General features: G+C 39.3%; 1 pseudogene and 1 gene segment (V, D, J or C); one reads left to right on the top strand and one right to left on the bottom strand.

Annotated features, from left to right (window-relative positions):
* Positions 1-1414: 1414 nt before the first annotated feature.
* Positions 1415-1880, bottom strand: LOC102822775. The segment is given in 2 exon segments: positions 1415-1719; positions 1835-1880. Coding segments are annotated over 2 exon segments (351 nt in total).
* A 1181-nt stretch (positions 1881-3061) lies between these two features.
* On the top strand, positions 3062-5493 carry LOC102823149 (annotated as a pseudogene).
* Positions 5494-19330: the final 13837 nt, after the last annotated feature.

Raw genomic sequence — 19330 nt, forward strand, 5'->3', positions numbered from 1 at the left:
TTTTTGCATTCCATTCACCAGTAATTATCAACACATCTTGATTGCATGTTTTATCAATTTCAAACTGAGTAAGTTGGTAGAAATCTTCATCCTCACTGGCTTCAGTGGTTGGTGCATAAATATGAACAATAGTGGTATTAACTAATTTTCCCTGTAGGTGGATAGCTATTATCCTATCATAGACAGCATTGTACTTCAAGATAGATCTTAAATGTTCTTCTTGATGATGAATGTGACACCATTCCTCTTGAATTTGTTGTTCCTGGTATAGCAAGCCATATTGTTGTCTGATTCAAAATGACCAGTACCAGTCCCTTTCAACTACCTAATGACTAGAATATTTTTATGCATTCTATTTCATTTTTGCACTGGAGAAAGATGAGGCTTTCCGCTCCCATAAAGATTCACAGCCTCAGAAACCCTGTGCAGAGTCACTATGAGTCGGAACTGATTCCACAGTTCTTAACAACAGCAACAAAGATTTATAGCCTCTGAAACCCTACAGGAGGTCACTGAGTCAGAACTGACTCTACACACAGAACCACCACGCCGCCATTTTCTTTGCAACACTTTCAAAATGTCTCAGATCAATGCTTCATACATTCCATGTTCTTTTTCTTAATGGATGTTTGCAGCTGTTTCTCCTAATTTTGAGTTGTGCCATATTAGCAAATGAATGTCCTGTAAGCTTTACTCCATTCACATCATTATGGTCAACTCTAATTTGAGCAGGCAGATCTTCCCCAGTTGCATTTTGAGTGCTTTCCAACCTAAGAGACTTACCTTCTGGCACTATATCCAATAATGTCCTGCTGCTATTCATAATGTTTTTACTTTCTGATTCTATATCTGGCAATGTTCCACAGCTATTCTTAGGTTTTCAGTGGTAGTGCAGTGGAATACAAGCTGATCTGCTAACCACAAGGTCAGCAATCTGAATCTACCAGTTGCTCCACAAAAGAAAGATGAAGTTTTCTGCTCCTGTAAAGATTTACAGCCTCAGAAACCCTATACAGAGTACTAACCAACTATACAACACATAAACATCAACACCACCAAATATTCAGAAGTAGTCCACCTTTCCTTCTTCCGAGTCTGTCTTAGTATGGAAACTCCAGTGAAACTTGTCCATCGTGGGTGAACCTGCTGGTATTTAGAATACTGATGTCATAGCTCCCAGCATCACAGCAATATGCAACCCATCACAGTAAGACAAACTGACAGACAAATGGTGGGGAATTTACTTTTAATCAACTTTTAATTCCACTTTTCCTTGAACTTTTTGATGCCCCCCTTGTATTCTATCTAAGAAGTAACTCAGTGTTAAGTTGATAGGAAGGGCTGCCCCACTGTGACCAAATAGATAACTTACAAAAATATTTTTTGTACCTCCTAGAGGGTTTGTATTCTGCTTTTATGCAAAACAAGTCACTGTGTCACTCAAAGCACAGTAATACATGGCTGAGTCTTCCTCTTCAGCTGATGGTTTCTTCAGATGAAAAGACATCTTGCCCTTGTCAAGATCTGCTGTGAAACCTTTGATGGTTTCTCTTGAGGTGTGTCTCAGAAGTAACTGGAGTCTTTTCTTGGGATACTGAACATACCAAGAGAGAACAGGACTCCCAGAATATGAGTAGTTGCACTTTATTTGCACTGTGGCCCCTTCAAAGACAAATATGTGGTCTTCAGGCTGAGTCACTGTCTGGGCTCTTATTCCTCCTGTAACATAAGTTCTGGATCAGGGAAAGTCTTAAAAACTGAGAATACTATTTTCCTAAACTGATTCTAGCTTATAAACCTCTCAGAAGATGGAATAAAATGAAACTTTACTCACCAAGTGTGGAGATCATCACAAGCACAAAGATGAGGGTGAGCTTCATGTCTGAACTGTGGGGAAGCAGGAGGCCCTTTTCTGGAAGTTTTTTTCTGAAAACAACCCAGCCACAATTACACTCTGAAAGAGTGATGGGTTAGATTACCCAGCGCGGTAAGCAGAAAACTCTTCTTCAAAGGGCTTGGTTACTTTCTGCTCCTAGTTCCCCTTTTTACCAAGTATAATTTGTGTAGCATTATCCTCTAGGGGCCAAATCGGATACGACAGGTAATTTGAGGTTTAGTGGATCTTGTTGCTGCTGTTGTTACGTGCTGCCAAGTCAGTTCCAACTCATAGTCACTCTGTATCGGGTTTCTGAGGAGTGGCTGGTGAGTTTGAACCACTGACCTTGAAATACAAACGACTTTGCAGTCCAGTGCTTTTCCTACAGCACCATGCCAGGATCTTACAAATTTTCAAAAATAGGGATGAAGAGGGATTTTCTCCCCAGTTAAGGAGTCCAAGTGTTTTTGTTGTTAGATGTTGTCCAGGCAATACAGACTTATAGTAAGGCTAAGCACAACAGAGCAAAATGCTACTCGGTCCCATATGAGCCTTGTTGCAGCCAATGTGTCAATCCATTTCATTGAGGGTCTTCTTTTATTGCTGACCCTCTACTTTACCAAGCATGATAGCCTTCTCCAGGGACTAGTACCTCCTGATAACAAGTCCAGAGTACAAAGATGAAGTCTCAACATCCTCGCTTCTAAAGAGCGTATTGGCTGTACTTCTTCCAAGATAGACATTTATTCTTCTTGAAGCCCATTGTATATTCACGGTCTTTCATCAACACCACTATCCTACTGTATCAATTCCTCTTCAGTCTTCCCTATTCATTGTCCTGCTTTCACATACACACAAAGTAATTGAAAATACCAAGTCTTGAGCTAAATATGCCTAAATCCTCAAAGTGCCATCTTTGCGTTTTAAAGTTTTAAAGAGATCTTTTGTAATAAATTTGTCCAATGAAATAAATAATTTGATTTCTTGATTGCTGGTTCTATGGGCATTGATTATAGATGAAATAATAAATGAAAACCTTTAGTAACTTCAATCTTTAACAACTTCAATATTTTCTCTGATTATCATGATATTGTTTATTTGATCAATTGTGAGGACTCTTGTTTTCTTTCGTTGAGGTGTAATCCATAGTAGAATCAACCCCAATGAGATGGATTGGCAGAAGCAATGAGTAAAAGCATCGCAACGATTGTGAGGTCAGTGCAGGATTGGGCAGAGTGTCATTCTGTTGTGCATAGGGTTGCTATGATTCAGTACTGACTCAAAGTCACCAAACATCAACAACAATCCATATTAAAGACCATAGTCTTTGATCTTCATCAGTGTTTCAAACTAAGTGTAACGACATATTAACTGTAAAAATAGGTTACTTTAAAGGCTTAGATAGAAAACTCAATTAAACAGAATAGAAATTCTAAATATCACAAAGACATGAATCAGAAAACATATATCACACTGCGCAGAAATTCCAACTTCTGCACAGGTATACTAATGAAATTTTTAAACATTTCCAAATCACATTTATCACTGATCACCATTAATTCTAACCTATTAGGAACTGTTACCCACACCAGGAAGTGACCTTTCCAAATTTAAGTTCTTCAAGAATAAAAATCAGGTCATAAACAAAGGAGCAATCACTTGACCTAGGAGAAAAGGGACCTAGAAAGATGGTAGCTTGAATGTGGGTCTAATCTGTTGTCCTTAGCAAAGGAGCTTCTGTGTGTGGCCAGCAGCCAGTCTATGGCCAGAGGGGTCAAATGAAGTATCTTTTTGGAAAGCCAGATACAAATCTTGGGTCAAACTGCAGAGAGCTACAGAATAAAGAGAAGAAAACTGCATGTAGGTCATGAAGAAAGTTTAGCTCAGTAAAATATAGGCAGACAAATCCTCAATTTAGTCTCTGCTTTTAAGAAACTCAATTTAAGACATGTTATCTCATTTAAATCTGAAATTAATCAAGACATTTATATAATACTCTAGTATACGATCCAATGGTCCAACTGTAACATTAACAGATCTTCAAATCCACACTACAGCTCTGGTTCTTTGCAAAAAGCAGCACACAATAATATTAGAAGCAGAATTTTAGTAGCCTGAGTCTAGCACAATAACTTGCTCTTCCTCTTTGTCTTTACAAATTTTCCTTCCATAATTTGGAAATATTTGTGCAGAGTTTTCCGTTTCCAGATTGAGAATTTGCAGCAAAACTTGATTGAGTTTCATCCTTTTAGTTATGGACTTTGTGAGCAAAACTAAATAGAAATTTCAAATCCTATTTTCACGTTTTCTCACGTTTTCTGGTATGGCACCGTAGGATAAGCAACAAAAAACTACATAATGTAGTCCTGGTGTGGTGCTGTAGGATAGGAACTGCACTGCAAGGTCAGTGGTTCAAATTTATCATTGAGAACTCTATACAGGGGTACCCCCGCCGAGTATCCCATCTTGTAGCTGTGGAGGACCCAGTGTGGTGCAAAGGTACCGGGTCCCACCTGGAGTCAAGCGGAAAACCGGGGAGCCTGGATCCCTAGAATGCTGTCCTGGTTCCCTCAAGCAGTAATCCAGAGGGAAGTCGTGACCCTTGCCCTGGAGTCGCCCCGTCTGGTCCTAAGGCTGCCTCAGGACTCTGAGCACTAACAGTGTTTCCTTTTTTTTTAAGTGTTTATTGTGAATTGAGTGATAGTTTACATGGGAGAACATCGGTTCACAATCTTGTTTTAACTCAAGACTTCATCTTCTTGGTTTTCTAAAGGAGCGGCTATTTGTCTATGTTTGTGACCTTCTCTTGGAAGAATCAAATGTTTAGCCCATATCTACACCAGCAAGAGTGTGTGGAGACGTACGTGGACAGTTTTATGACCTTTGTGAACTATTCAGAACTGGAGGTCAGGTTCCTGACACAAACTACATATTCATGGGTGACTTTGTAGACAGAGGTTACTAAAGTTTGAAGACCTTCACAAACCTTCTTGCACTAAAGGATAAATGGCCTGATCATATTACATTCTTATGAGGAAATCATGAGTAGACAGATAACACGGGTGCATGGCTTTTATGATGAGTGCCAAACCAAATATGGAAATGCTAATGCTTGGGGAAACTGTACCAGAGCTTTTGACATGCTCACAGTAGCAACTTCAATAGATGAACAGATTTTGTGTGTTCATGGTACTTTATCTCCTGATATCAAAACACTAGATCAAATTCAAACAATTGAACGGAATCAGGAAATTCCTCATAAAGGAGCATTTTGTGACCTGGTTTGGTCAAATCCTGAAGATTGGGATGCGTGCGCAATCCATCCCGGAGGGGCAGGCTGGCTTTTTGGAGCGAAGGTCACAAATGAGTTTGTCCATATGAACAACTTAAAACTCATCTGCAGAGCACACCAACTAGTACATGAAGGCTATACATTTACATTTGATGAGAAGCTGCTAACAGTATGGTCTGCTCCTAATTACTGCTGTCATTGTGGAAATACTGCCTCCATCATGGTTTTCAAAGATGTGAATACAAGAGAACCAGAGTTATTCCAAGCAGTTCCAGACTCAGAATGTGTTATTCCTCCCAGAACAATGACGCCATATTTTATTTGAGCCCTCCACCCATCCTGCTGACCCATTTTCTTGCCCTCTTCTTACCCTATCTTTTCATGTATTACCCACTACAATATACTTTTTATTGAGCACTTTGCTGCCGAAATGCTGCCTGCCTCTTGCCTTTTATTATTATTATTATTATTATTATCTAAATGTATTGTTTGTTTTGGTGTCTATAGCAATGTTTTTCTATCAATTTTCTCTCCTTTCCCATCCCCATCTGGATGCATTGGGAAGACTTGAAAAATGTCTTAATACACAGCTGCATGTAGCTCTTGCTTATTTACTGGTCTGGGGGAAAACAGATGTGTTTCCTTTGTTTAAAAAGTCAATTGACAGTACGGACTACACCAAAATACTCCTCCTTTTGTATCATTCAGCCTTTTGTTTTAGTTTGGTAAGTTTAAAGACATTTCAGCAGCAAAGTTGTTATTCAGTGGACACGATGGGCTGCAAAGACCTTGAGTTATGTATATCTGCCCCAGCAGTAAACTTCATTGTGCTTTGTTGGATATATTTTAAATGGATATAAAATAAATTGGTCTAAAGGGTTAAAAAACAAGATAACTCTGTACAGGGTTGCTATGATTCAGAACCGACTTGACAGAACTTAACAACAACAATAAATATAACAATGTCATGACCAACAGATCACAAGTTCAGTTTTACAATAAATGTGTTAATTTTTTTCATGTAATCAACTAATATCCATGACAAATCCCCATTTCATTCATACTCCAAAACATTTTATTCAGGACTCACACATAAGTTGCAGGGCAACTGCCTGGTGAAGAGTAGTCAGGGTTGTTGGGCATTCATAATGATTTTTGGTGTTTCCTACTCTCCAGCATTTGCTAAAATATCTCAATATCATACGGTCTTCAGTAATTGATTCATGCAGACCTTCACTTCCCATAACAAAGCTCCTTGGTGTCAGAAACTTTTTAGATACTTACTTAGGACTCCTTTACAGGGCACCCCACAATGATTATGTGTTCCTATGCCTCACTGGGACTACAGGATATTCTACAGATTAATGCCCCAACTATCTCCATTCCATAACCAAGTACACAGGAATCAATCTACTCTCTTACAAGGCTCAAGCCAAGAATCATGAATTCTAATCAGCCTGTACCTAAAAATAGGAAGAGAGAATCTCTGTAAATATGTAGGGGTTTTTGTCTCTCCCAGATCTCACCCTGTTATTCTAGTCCTTCTATCTACCCATAAAATATATCTTTATCTAATCCAAGAGTGGAGTTGCAGCTGAATGTGGAGGTAAAGTAGAAGATCTTTAATTAAAAATAATGTATGACATTTCTAAGTAATTTATGATATCTTTCTTTCTCTCTTTTCATTTCTGTTTTGCCGTTACTTTCCTAAAGAAATGAATGTCAAACACCTTGATAATTACATGGAGAAAAAGCAAAGTGTACATGGAACTGTGAGGAAATAACTCAGTTACCTTATTAAAATATATTCCTATTATTTATAAAAGTAGCTCTAGTAGCATAGTAGTTATGAGTCAGAAGTTCGAAACACCAGCCTATTCGCAGGAGAAAGAAGAGGCTTTCTGCTTCTGTAAAGATTTACAGCCTCAGAAGCCCTATTCAGGGTTGCTATGAGTTGGAACCGTTGGAACCACAGCACACCACCACCACCACCATCTTGGGTTGCTCATTGGGCTATTAAAATAAAGTCAGACGTTAGGGTCCATTAGGATGGAGAAAGAGGAGTCATTCTACTCCTGTAAAGATGTGCCTCCCTGGAAAACCCAATCCACTGAATAAAGTTGTAGTTTAAAATAGGAGCGGAAAGAAGGTTGGACAATATTGTAATCATTCATTCAGAACAATATTTGGTCCTTAATTTCCCTTTAAGGTAAATTATTTTCAGAATAATGAAAATACTTCACTAATGATTCACACTCTATATACTGTAATTTTCATTTCTACTTGCATCTAGGCAACAAATAAAATTTACATGTTGTATAGTCTAAATTCTGTGTCAGACATTTCTGGAACCCCAGATGTAAGTTTGGGTATGGGCTGCAGGTGGCTAGGGTGTACTGTGGGCTCACTGCACAGAGGTAGGTAGCTGAGTCGTCGAGCTGGGAGTCTGTGATGAGCAAGGACACATATTGGCTGCCTTTATTAAGCTGTGCTGTAAATCTGCCTTCCTTTTTGATGCTGTTGGAGTATATGAATATCAGTAACTCAAGACCTTTCCCAGAATACTGTCTGTACCATGAGAAATACTGAGAAGCACGATCTTCATATGTGCAGTTGATGTGGACTGTGGCTCCCTCTGGAATACTCAAGGATCCAGGATGTTGCTCCACCTTCTTCTGTTGACCCAACACCCCTGTATAAAAAGACAATGGTCAGACACAGAAGATTGCGAAGTAGATGCTTACTGTTTAGAATTAAATTATGTTTTCACACGTCTCCCACCACCCCTGCACATAGGACCTTCAATTTAGTTGTCAGAGAGTGGATCATATTTCTTCCCATAGGTCAAGAGTAGGAAATATTTCCAAATACTCTTATTCTTTTTTTTTTTTTCCATAGTCAAGATATGCCTCAAACTCACAGCTTAGCTGGAGACATAGGATCGTTAATAAAACCCCAGAAGATCTCATCATTCTGCTCTTCCCTGATTCACTGAAGATTTAAATTTTAAATCCTAAAGAAATGAATTTAGCAGAACTCTTCTGCTTTAGAAGTTGTAAAAAAAAAAACCAAAAAAACCCTACAACCAATTAGAAAAAGACACTCTTTTTGCCACTCTACTGCACTGCCAAGCCCCACCCTCTCCCCACATAGCTCCAACTGTGTGTGTGTGTGTGTGTGTGTGTGCTGCATTCTCTCTAGTGTACAGACATACACACACATACACAGGAACACTTGAAACTTTCCTTAGAGGTCTCTGAGAAAATACTGCCATCTTGTGACTCATGCATGACATCTACCAAAGAAATAACGAAAATGCAAATATGTTATATGAACTGGTGAAAGTAATACTCTGACTGGTTAAATTAAAGTTTTGTGAAAGATATGGTCCAAGTAACATGTCTGTGTGTTTTACAATAAATGGCAACTATTGTCTGAGCAAGAGTAGTTAATTCAAATAACCACCCTCCTGCACTGAAGAATCAGGCATGAATTATTCAATATAGAAACGTGGGTGAATTCCTAGAATTCAAGGAGCATGTCATCCTTCATAGTTCCTCTGTATGTCAAACCAAGCACACCTTACACTCTTTCTCATTTTTGATTTTTAAATAAATCTCTTCCAGCTAAAAAGAATCCTTCCAAAACAGAATGGTGGTGCTGGTTATGTGCCGTGGAGTCGGAACCGACTAATAGCGACCCTGTACAGGGTTTCCGAGGCTGTAAATCTTTACGGAAGCAGAACGCCTCATCTTTCTCCCGTGGAACAGCTGGTAGTTTCGAACTGCTGACCTCAAGTTTCGCAGCCCGATTCATAACCACTACGCTACCAGAGCTCAAAACAGAGTAGTCTAAATCTAACTGAACAAACGTGACTATAGCACACAACGAAAGAAATCGTTTTTTAAAACAAGGCCAGAGATTGGAAGAGTTGGACATTCTTCGTTCTATTTTATACCAGTGATGAATATTATGTAAATATTGTTTTAGCTTATGGTTTCATTACTGCTGTGTGGGTGAGAACTTCAGACTTCCTACTAGGCTTCTGCTATGCCACGTTGACTGAGAGGTAAAGGGCTAGCTTTTCATTCTCCCCAGGTGACCTCCATGGAGCAGTATGGGGTAGTCTTGCTACTACTCAGCTGTAGTGGAAGTTCTGACTATCTACAAGACCTCCTAACACAACTCCAGTTGGGAGAGGGGTGCCTTGTTCCCGTTCACTAAGAAGGCATCCAGGCGTTCTACTGTGGAGAGTAGTGGTCTACCCAGCAGACACCCCCACTCCAACTTCTCTGACACCACTCTGGAGGGTGTTTGGGGTGCCTCGTTATCTCCTGACAAGAGTGGAAGTTTAAATCTTTCTACTGCGTTCACGGCTGCTGCCCCACCTTTCTCTAATATGAACTTCACCTCCAGCTTGCCGAGCTTCAGCTGATACGTAAGGGGAATAAATGAGGAGGTCTCTATACCATGGTTCACACAGCCAAATGCAGGCAAACCCACTGGTGGAAAACCACCCAGAAAGTGACTGCCTACAAATGCCGCACGCAAGAGTGTGTCCTCTCCTGGAGAAGTGTAGAAACCTTATCGCTACAGGCCTGGTACTGTGGCGCTTCTTGAAATTAGATATCGAAAGTCCTCCAAACTTCTGATTCGCAAACTTCCATTCCAGGGTCTGGTGCGAGACATTGCTCAGGACTTCAAACCAGATCTGTGCTCCCAGAGTGCAGCTTTGCAGGAGGCAAGTGAGGCCTATGAGGCCATGCCAAATGTTTAACAGTTCTGTCAAAAGACATCCAGCTAGCATGCGTGCAAACGTGGAGAGCATGTGTATAAGAGTGTACTATGATGGGAAATATTTCATTCTTTAAATAAATTAATTCAAATTCTCTTCTTCCTATTACTGGTAGTTCTGAATCTTAGATTCCCCTCTTCTTCCTTACCCCACCACCACCACCATGGGGTCGAAGGTTACCCCATATGATTGCAAATGGAAAAATAGGGTACAGAAATCAGGTATTGACAGTTTTTCCATTTTCATTTATGTGAATTTTTAATATAAATGCAGGGACATAAAGCATTAATGCAAGTCAATATTTTGAATAAGTTTCAACAGTTCAACTTTATAACAATTATAAATAAACCTGTTAAACTTTTCTGGATAATGCCAGCATTTGGATTTTTAAAACAAACTTCTTATTGAAGGCAACTAAATGGTGTTCATAACATTTTTATCATATGGTCGATTCCATTCATTCACTATATATTTTTCTGAGTTGTCCTACATACAAGCACGTTTTTAATGTTGTCTGTCTTCTATGCTGTTCCTGTAAATTTGCTATTAAAATACATTAAACTATTTTTTTTTAAAGAGTGGACGTTTAGCATGTATATACATGTTTGTGTGTGCTACATATATATTCAGAATTCGTAATATAAAGCAGATAGGTGGCACAGTTATGAAGATTTCTAGACATATCCAAATACCTCAGGATTGGATTATTAAATTACATTTGAGATAACAATTCAGGGTCTTAAAAGCTTGTAAAACCACAAGGACTAAGGATCTCTGTTGTTGTTAAGTGCCGTGGAGTCGAACCTGCACAGGGTTTCCGAGGCTGTAAATCTTTACAGGAGCAGAACGCCTCATCTTTCTCCAGCGGGACCGCTGGTAGTTTCAAACTGCTGACCTTGCGGTTCGCAGCCTGATTCGTAACCACTACGCTACCAGAGATCTCTGTAAAGGTCATAACAATGGCCTCTTCCTTTTGTTCCTGACCCACCTAGACAAAAAGTTGGGGTCTGAATAGGAGATGAGTAATAGGGTGCACAGTCCTGATATGGCACTGTGGGTTAATGCACTGGACTACAAGGTCAGTTTAAATCGCAAGGTCAGAAGTTCAAGCTCACCAGATGCTCCTTGGGAACACTATACAGGGTTGCGATAGGTGGAGACAGACTCAATGACACTTAACAACAACAACAAATTTTATAGTGGAGTCCTGGTTGTAGTGCTGTGGGTTAATGCGCTGGACTGCAAGATCGATTTAAACTGCACGGTTAGCAATTCAAGCTCATCAGCTGCTCCTGGGAAACCCTATACAGGATTGCTGTGAGCTGAAACCGACTCCACAGCACTTAACAACAAATTGCTCCTTTTAGTTAGCAGCAATTTAACCAAAAATTAGCATGTCAGTCTAAACTTCCTTGTGTGAGTCATAGTGGTTAATGATCTACATCCTGTCTTTCTACACTCCAGGACACATTCACAGCCGGATGAATAGAACACAGGAGGCATACTTGAGGTTAATGCTGCAAGTTGGTCTCATTCTGCCACTCGGAGCCCTCCTGATAATAGCTTTAATTAAATGTTTGAAACCAGTAGAATGGATTTAGTCTCGGCCTCTGCCAGCGGGTTTAATCAGAGTGGCTGGTGCAGGGGCAGACTCCTGTGAAAATGTCTAGAAACTAAGACAGGGCCGTGGGATGGATATTATTGGAACACAATCCTCCAACATGAGTCTTTTGTGCTCCTACATAGCTTTCTGGGAGAATCAATAACACAAGCAAGGCCTTGGCTATTCTTTACCCAGGCCATTTCTCAAGGCTGTGCTTACAGCAAGCAACCTTGAAGAATGAAGTAATAGATGCCTTTGATTCCCATGTGGGAATTAACTATCATTGCTGATAAAATAAAATTGTTGATTGCTTGCTATACAAGCAGTAAATCCCCCAAGTTATGTTCCTCAGCTGTGTGAGAGTCTACTGCCTGTGTCATATAGCACTGTCACTCCTATGAGACTTGGGGGCAAGGAAACTGAAGCCATTATGCCGATGTTCATGAGGTTTGCTGTGCCATGTGTAATAAAGTCCTTTGTCTCTGACCCAAGAGCCTTTATTGTTGGAATCAATGAAATGGTAATAGACTAACTTATTAGTTTGTAAGAAGAATAAAATCCCCGACCTAACACATCCCTTCTCAGCCACATTTACACACACTATAATCAAGACTCAAATTACTTTTGAGAAAGATAAATTTCCCCAAACTGGTCTGCAATGAACTTTTCTTGAAGGATATAAAATGCAGTCCCATGTGGGAATTAACTATCATTGCTGATAAAATGCTTAAGCAATTTTCTGATATATTTTAATGAAATCAAAACTCCTTCTGGGAAATCAGTGTTACATGCTCAGATGGTAATTAATCTTGTGAGAAGCCTATTAGTAAGTATACAGATAGGCAAAACCAGGATAACTAGACCATAATAATGATCTTTCGCCAGACTTGAGAAGAAAAATGTAGTCTCCTATAAAATATCTCTAACAAGGCCAATTATTTGAATTGATTTATTTAGGAGTTTTTTTCTCTTGCTCTAATTTTAAAATAAAACTCTGACATGTGTTCAGAATTATTTGACATCAGAAATTACTTTTACATTTTTCAGTCTTCCGAAAGTCTTTTATTCCTTCCTTTTTTCCTTTTCCTTCCATCCTTCCTACCTTCTTTCCTTTACTTCAGATGCTCTGGTAGCATTGTTGTTGTTGTTGAGTGCCTTCGAGTCAGTTCCGACTCATAGCGACCCTGTACAGGGTTTCCGAGGCTGTAAATCTTTACGGGAGCAGAAAGCCTCATCTTTCTCCCACCGAACGGCTGGGTAGTTTCGAACTGCTAGCCTTAAGGTTCGCAGCCCAATTCGTAACCACTACGCTACCAGAGCTCCTTAGCATAATGGTTACAAATTGGGCTGCTCACCTCAAGGTCAGCAGTTTGAAACTACCAGCCCGGAAAAAATGAGGCTTTCTGCTCCCATAAAGATTTACAGTCTCAGAAACCCTCTATAGGGTCGCTATGAGTTGGAACTGACTCCATGGCACACCATCACCACCACTTTGTCATGAAGTTGTTAGCTCTAGAGTTAACCCCAGTAAAGTGAAATCAGCTGAGTGAAGATAGGCTAAGATTCTGAGTGGTTCTAACTCTTTGACATAGTCACTGAGCAAAGGAAGGTCTGGAGCTGAGTCTGGGGGTAAGAACAAGAGAGAACTGAGTTGCTCTGCATAACCAAGAAATTGCTACCATGAGAATGAGAGGAAGGGGAAAGGGAGAAAGGAAGGCCAAGCAATCCATTCATTCATTCAGTTTTTTAATTGACTATCATGTGCCAACCACTACTCTAGCTCAACACTAAAGATAAAGCCATGAACAAAACAAAAAACGCCTTTTATCTCATAGAAATTGTATTCCATTGGAGGCATTTTTGTTGTTGTTATTAAGGGCCATTGAGTCTGTTCCAACTCATAGCCTTCCTGTATAGGATTTCCAAGTTCCAAGGAGTGACTGGTGAGTCTGAACCACCAACCTTGTGGTTCAAACCGACCTTGTGGTTGTGCGCTTATCCTACAGCGCCACACCAGGATATAATAAATATGTGGTCAAATGAATGTAAATATAATTAATTCTGTATTGTGGTCATTATCATAACCATAGTATTGTGGTAAAGAGTTAGGAGGAAGACTGTGGATTGCTACATTGGTCAGGAAGATCAGGGGAATGCAACAGGCTTTCTCTACATAAACCCACCCACTGCCATCAAGCTGATTCCAACTCTCAGGGATCCTGTATAGGGTTTCTAAGGCTGTATACCTTTACAGGAGTCCTACTGTGGCTCCGTGGGATAAAGCACTGGACTACAAGGTCAATTTAAACCACAAGGTTGATGGTTCAAACTCACGAGTCACTCCTCAGAAACCCTATACAGGATTGCTATGAATTGGAACTGACTCGATGGCACTTAACAGCAACATACCTTTATGGGAGCACAAAACCACATCCTTTTCCCAGGGAGCAACTGGTGAGTTTGAACTTCTGAAGTTGTAGTTAACAGTCCAGTGCTTACTTCAGCACCACCAGGGCTCCTTTTTCTCTACTTAGTGATTATTTAAACTGAAAAATCAAAATGACTCAGGCTTCCAAGATTTGGGGAGATCCATTTAAGTTGTAGAACTAAATTAATGCACAGGGCTGCAAGGTAGGTTTGAACCACAAGGTCAGTGGTTCAAGCTCACCAGCTGCTCCTCAGAAACCCTATACAGGAGCGCTATGAGTTTGAACGAACTTGACAGCACTTAACAACAACAACAAAATGTGGAAATGAAAATGACAACCTCAGAAAATTAAAAGGCTACCAGTGTCACTGTTATTCAGAAAGAAAAAAATTAAGAATTGAAATTGGAGAGTCAGATGAAATTCAAATCATATAGAATCTTGTAAATCACAGCCTAGAATGTGAGTTTTATTTTAAGAACAATAGAAAATCATTGTGGCAAAAGAGACAGCTTCTGATTTATATATTTTTTAAAATCACTGGCTATTAGTTTGATTATTGTTTTTGTTGTATGCCATCAAATCAATTCTGACTCAGTGGAACTAATATAGTTTCCAAAGAGGTTAGTATGAACCACTGACCTTGGAGCAAGCAGTCCAATGCTTATCCTAGAGTGACACACCAAGACACCACCAGTTAGATTAGTGCATCTCAAACATTTCAAGATCTATCTTGAAACATAATGCTGTCTGTGATAGGGTAATATCTATGCAACTACAAGAAAGACCAGTTAATACAACTGTTATTCAAATTAGTATACCAACGAGTATAAAGCAAATGATGGCACAATTGAGAAATTCTTCAACTTCTTCAGTCTAAAATTGATCAACCATGATATCAAGATGTATTGATAATTACTGGTGATTGGAAAATGTGAAAGTTGGAAACAAAGAGGAAGGATCAGTTGTTGGAAAATATGGTGTTGGTGATAGAAATGAAGCTAGAGATCACATGATAAAATTTGCAAGACCAATGACTTGTTCATTGCAAATACCTTTTTAAATGATGTAAGAAATGACTATATACATGGACATAACCAGTTGGAATATACAGAAATCAAATTGACTACATCTGTGGAAAGAGATCGTGGAATCCGTGAAAACAAGACCAGGGAAGACTGTGAAATAAACCATCAATTGCTCATATTCAAGTTCAGACTGAAGCTGAAGAAAAAGCTTTAGATGCACATGGGATTTCCATTATCTCATCCCATCTACATCTAACACTGCTGTTGAGTGGCATTACATTGGTTCTGCGTCGTAGCAACCCTATATAGAGCTTCCGAGGAAGCTTGCCAATCTTGGAATTAGAAGTCCAGTGCTTATCTTACAGCACCACATCAGACTCTTCTACATGTAATAACCTTCATTTATTGAAAACTTATTTAGTACTAAACTTTGTATACGGACTCCTGGCCTGGCACTGTAGGATCAGTACTGGACAGAACCACAAGGCTGTAGTTCAAATCCACCAGCTGCTCCTCAGAAACCCTATGTAGGGTCACTGTGTGTCGGAACTGACTCGATGGCACTTTACAACAACAACAAACTTTGTATAAACTACAAAATTTAATCCTTACACTCATGTCTCAAAGTGCATGTTACTATGATAGATGATACAGTATAGGTGCTTAAATTTGACTAATTTTGTCAATCTTCAAACAAGTTATCAAGTGACAGATGCAGGACTTCAATGCCTCTGTCTTTTAGTCACCACACACAAACATCCAGCAAGCAAAGTGAATGCCTTATTGGAGCACAAACAAAAGATATTCCTGCAAAAGAAAATGAATGCTATAGACAAATTTGGTTTTGTCTGGATGACTCATTATTCCACATTTTGACTATAAAAATACATGCCACTTACTATGTGTTTAATAAATAAATGTATGACTAACAAATTCAATTGGTATGTGTCCTTCTTCAAGACCCAGCTACATTTTCACCTTTGTCTTCTTTGTGTCACAGTGAGCTCTCAGAGAATAACTTTAATGTACTATTCATTTTACATACTTTAGCTTTTACTTATTGATAATATTTTCATGTATTGTCTCTTGTTCTTCAATTAATTTATAAACTTTTTCTGATAGTTTCATTCAGCATAATGAAAAAAATTACAACTCAGAATTTTCTGATCTACTTCTCAACTAGCAGTGGAGGGATTCTTGTCACTCAAGAAGAGCAGAGGTCATGGCCTACAGAGGCCTGATCTCCTTTCCTAGAAAAAGAAGGGATGGATTTCCATTTCCACTGTAAGTTGCATGTCCTTTGCAGTGATTCAGGTACAGAACCAAGATTCCTGGAGAATCATCTTACATCTGATGTCATGTTCTTAGGAATTGGAAAGCATAGGTAGAAGCACAATGTTCCTGAAAAGGGAGCTAATGAACTTCCTGCAAGTGAATTTTCTTGGATATGAGACTCTAGTAAAAAAAGTGAACTGAAATTAAATTTTAATTTAATATCTCAGTAGAAAAAAGGTAATGTCTACTCTTATTGTACTTAAATCTTGACATATTTGTGGCATATTTTACGTGTACAGTCATATTTTTAATGAATGAATAACATACAAGTCTGCCTGCAGAAGGAATCTGAACATAAAATTCTTCACTCTAAACATTTGAAAGGACCTGCATGAGAGAAAGAAGTACCTTGTTTATGAACATATCTAGGCTTATTTTTTAGCTCCAGGCTTCAAATCATTTTTGAAGTATTGGAGCTTGAGTTATGTCCAGACTAATTGCAAGGAACAATACAGATACTAGGTTCATTTATTCATCAGTTAAATTGCATTTATGATCCAAATGATAACAAATAAAATTCTGTATGTGTAATCATCCCTAAATTTCTTTCTCTCTGTGTGAGTTGATGATGACATAACAGACTCATGCTTTCAAATTGTTTCGTATGAGATACTTTTAGATTTTTAATAACCTTTATTTTGACAGAAGTAGAGCCTGTGTAGCATAGTGGTTACAAATCGGGCTGTGAACCTTAAGGTCAGCGTTTCGAAACTACCAGCTGCTCCGCGGGAGAAAGATGAGGCTTTCTACTCCCGTAAAGATTTACACCCTCGGAAACCCTGTACAGGGTCGCTATGGGTCGGAACTGACTCGACGTCACTTAACAACAACAACAGAGCCTGTGTACTTTAGAAAATTAGAAATACAGATAAGGAAAGATAGAACAATAAAAAGATCATATTCCCACCATTACCATTTGAGATAAACAGTATATGTACTTCCTGATTTCCTCAATTGATGATGTCTGCCTCTTAAATAAAATTGTATTTCATTTAATTCTCAAATCATATTTAAATTTCTCTGATTGCCCAGGAAAGGAATTTCACAGTTAATTTTGCAAGCCAGTGTCCAGTCCAATATTATATAAAACATTCTGCCCCTAAGTGTCTCTCTAGAACACTGATAGTTGAAGCTCTTGAGACAATTGTCCTAATTCTTTAGAGTGCCTGTCCCTATCAAGTTCCTGTTGGCAGAAGAGTAGAGCCATCCTCCAAGCAAATAGTTGTGGATGGTGATAAAAGAGTTAGTGCAGTCTCCCAGGTGCCTTACTATGAAGCATGGCTGAATTGACAACTCAGATCTCTCTTCACAGAATGCTGTCTGAGAATTTTATGGTAAAACCTTGACTAGCTATGGGATAAGGGTTTAAAAGCTGTTAACGATAAGAAAAGCTAGTAACTATTGCCATCATCAGCATCAAGCTTTTGTTCTTCCACTCAGTCAACATTCTTTGGGTTACTGGGCCCCAGACAGAGCTGCTCTCCCCCTTCTAACCAAACTTATCATCTATTTTCAGTTGCAGTAATACAACATAGCAGTCTTTCCCTTGAGAGCAACCAGATGTAGCAGTTAGCTTTACAATATAGGTGAGGATTTTTTTTTTAATGTTATATAGACATTTAGGATCAAGCTCAAATCCAAATTGCATGTATGTTGACAGAGAAGTACTAGCTCACTTACGGAATTACATGCAGCATGTTGTTATTGTTAAGTGCCGCTGTCAAGTCAGTTCTGACTCAAAGTGACCTGGTAAAGGGTTTCCAAGGAAAGGCTGTTGTTGTTGTTATGTGCCGTGGAGTGGGTTCCGACTCATAGCGACCCTATACAGGGTTTCTGAGGCTGTAAATCTTTATGGGAACAGAAAAAGCCTCATCTTTCTCCCACGAAACAGCTGGTAGTTTCGAACTGCTGACTTTGTGGTTCGCAGCCCGATTCGTAACCACTATGCTACCAGAAAGGCTAATGAGCTTAAACTGCTGACCTTGCTATTCAAACTGCCTTTGCAGTCCAGCACATTAACCCACAGCACTACATCAGGACTCCATATAATAATAATGTCCTAAATCTCTTTAATAACTTCTACTTGTAGGTTTGGGCACACGCTGCAAGTGCTGAGTAGCATGGTGCACCCACTGAACAGATGTAGGAGACTGAATCACTGAGGTGGGAGGTTGGGAGATACAAGGAGCTGTACAGGGCATTTATATCCAGAGTTCCTGTGTACTTCCCATTTGACTTTTGACTCTCATCATACATCATGATTATCAGGGAAACAAGACCTCTGCCCAAATCCTGTTTGTACCATCTTAAGTTGTTAAAGGTAATCACTGAATAGTATGCATTTCTCTCCCTCCAGGACCATCATTGGTGAAGGACTCTGCTCCACTTGAATGTTGCCACTCACCCCTATACAGAAAACAATGGGAGATTCAAGAGATCAGTTATCCAGTCTTAGTTATTCCCACTTGTAGTCTTTCTTTACTCCCCACAATGAATTCCAAATAAACTAGAAAGTGACCTATATTTCTTCTCTCCTCCTACCAAATTCACTACAGCTTCACCCCAAGACCAAAGGAAAATGTTCCTTGGACTTTCTATGTCGATCTCACTAAAACTCTCCACTAACTTAAAAAAAATGAAGCCACAAAACCACAAAGAATGCCCTCAAATGCTTCTCCATTCTTCTTCTGTGCTAGCCTGTCCCCAAAATACTGACTTCTATATTCAACATTTATATATATATATATATATACAATAAACAAAGGGAATCTCCTAGAGTACGCCCAGTCAGAGATTAGACTTCACTATCCAATACACATTCACACCTATTATAGTGCCATCCAGTACCTGTTAAAGGAAATGCAAGCACTGCCATGCTGGGGTCAGTATGGTGGTGGTGGTGGTTATGTGCCATGGGATCGGTTCTGACTCATAGCGACTCTGTACAGGGTTTCTGAGGCTGTAAATCTTTACAG

The sequence above is a fragment of the Chrysochloris asiatica genome, unplaced genomic scaffold (assembly GCF_000296735.1).
Source record: "Chrysochloris asiatica unplaced genomic scaffold, ChrAsi1.0 scaffold00017, whole genome shotgun sequence".
Classification (NCBI taxonomy): Eukaryota; Metazoa; Chordata; class Mammalia; order Afrosoricida; family Chrysochloridae; genus Chrysochloris; species Chrysochloris asiatica.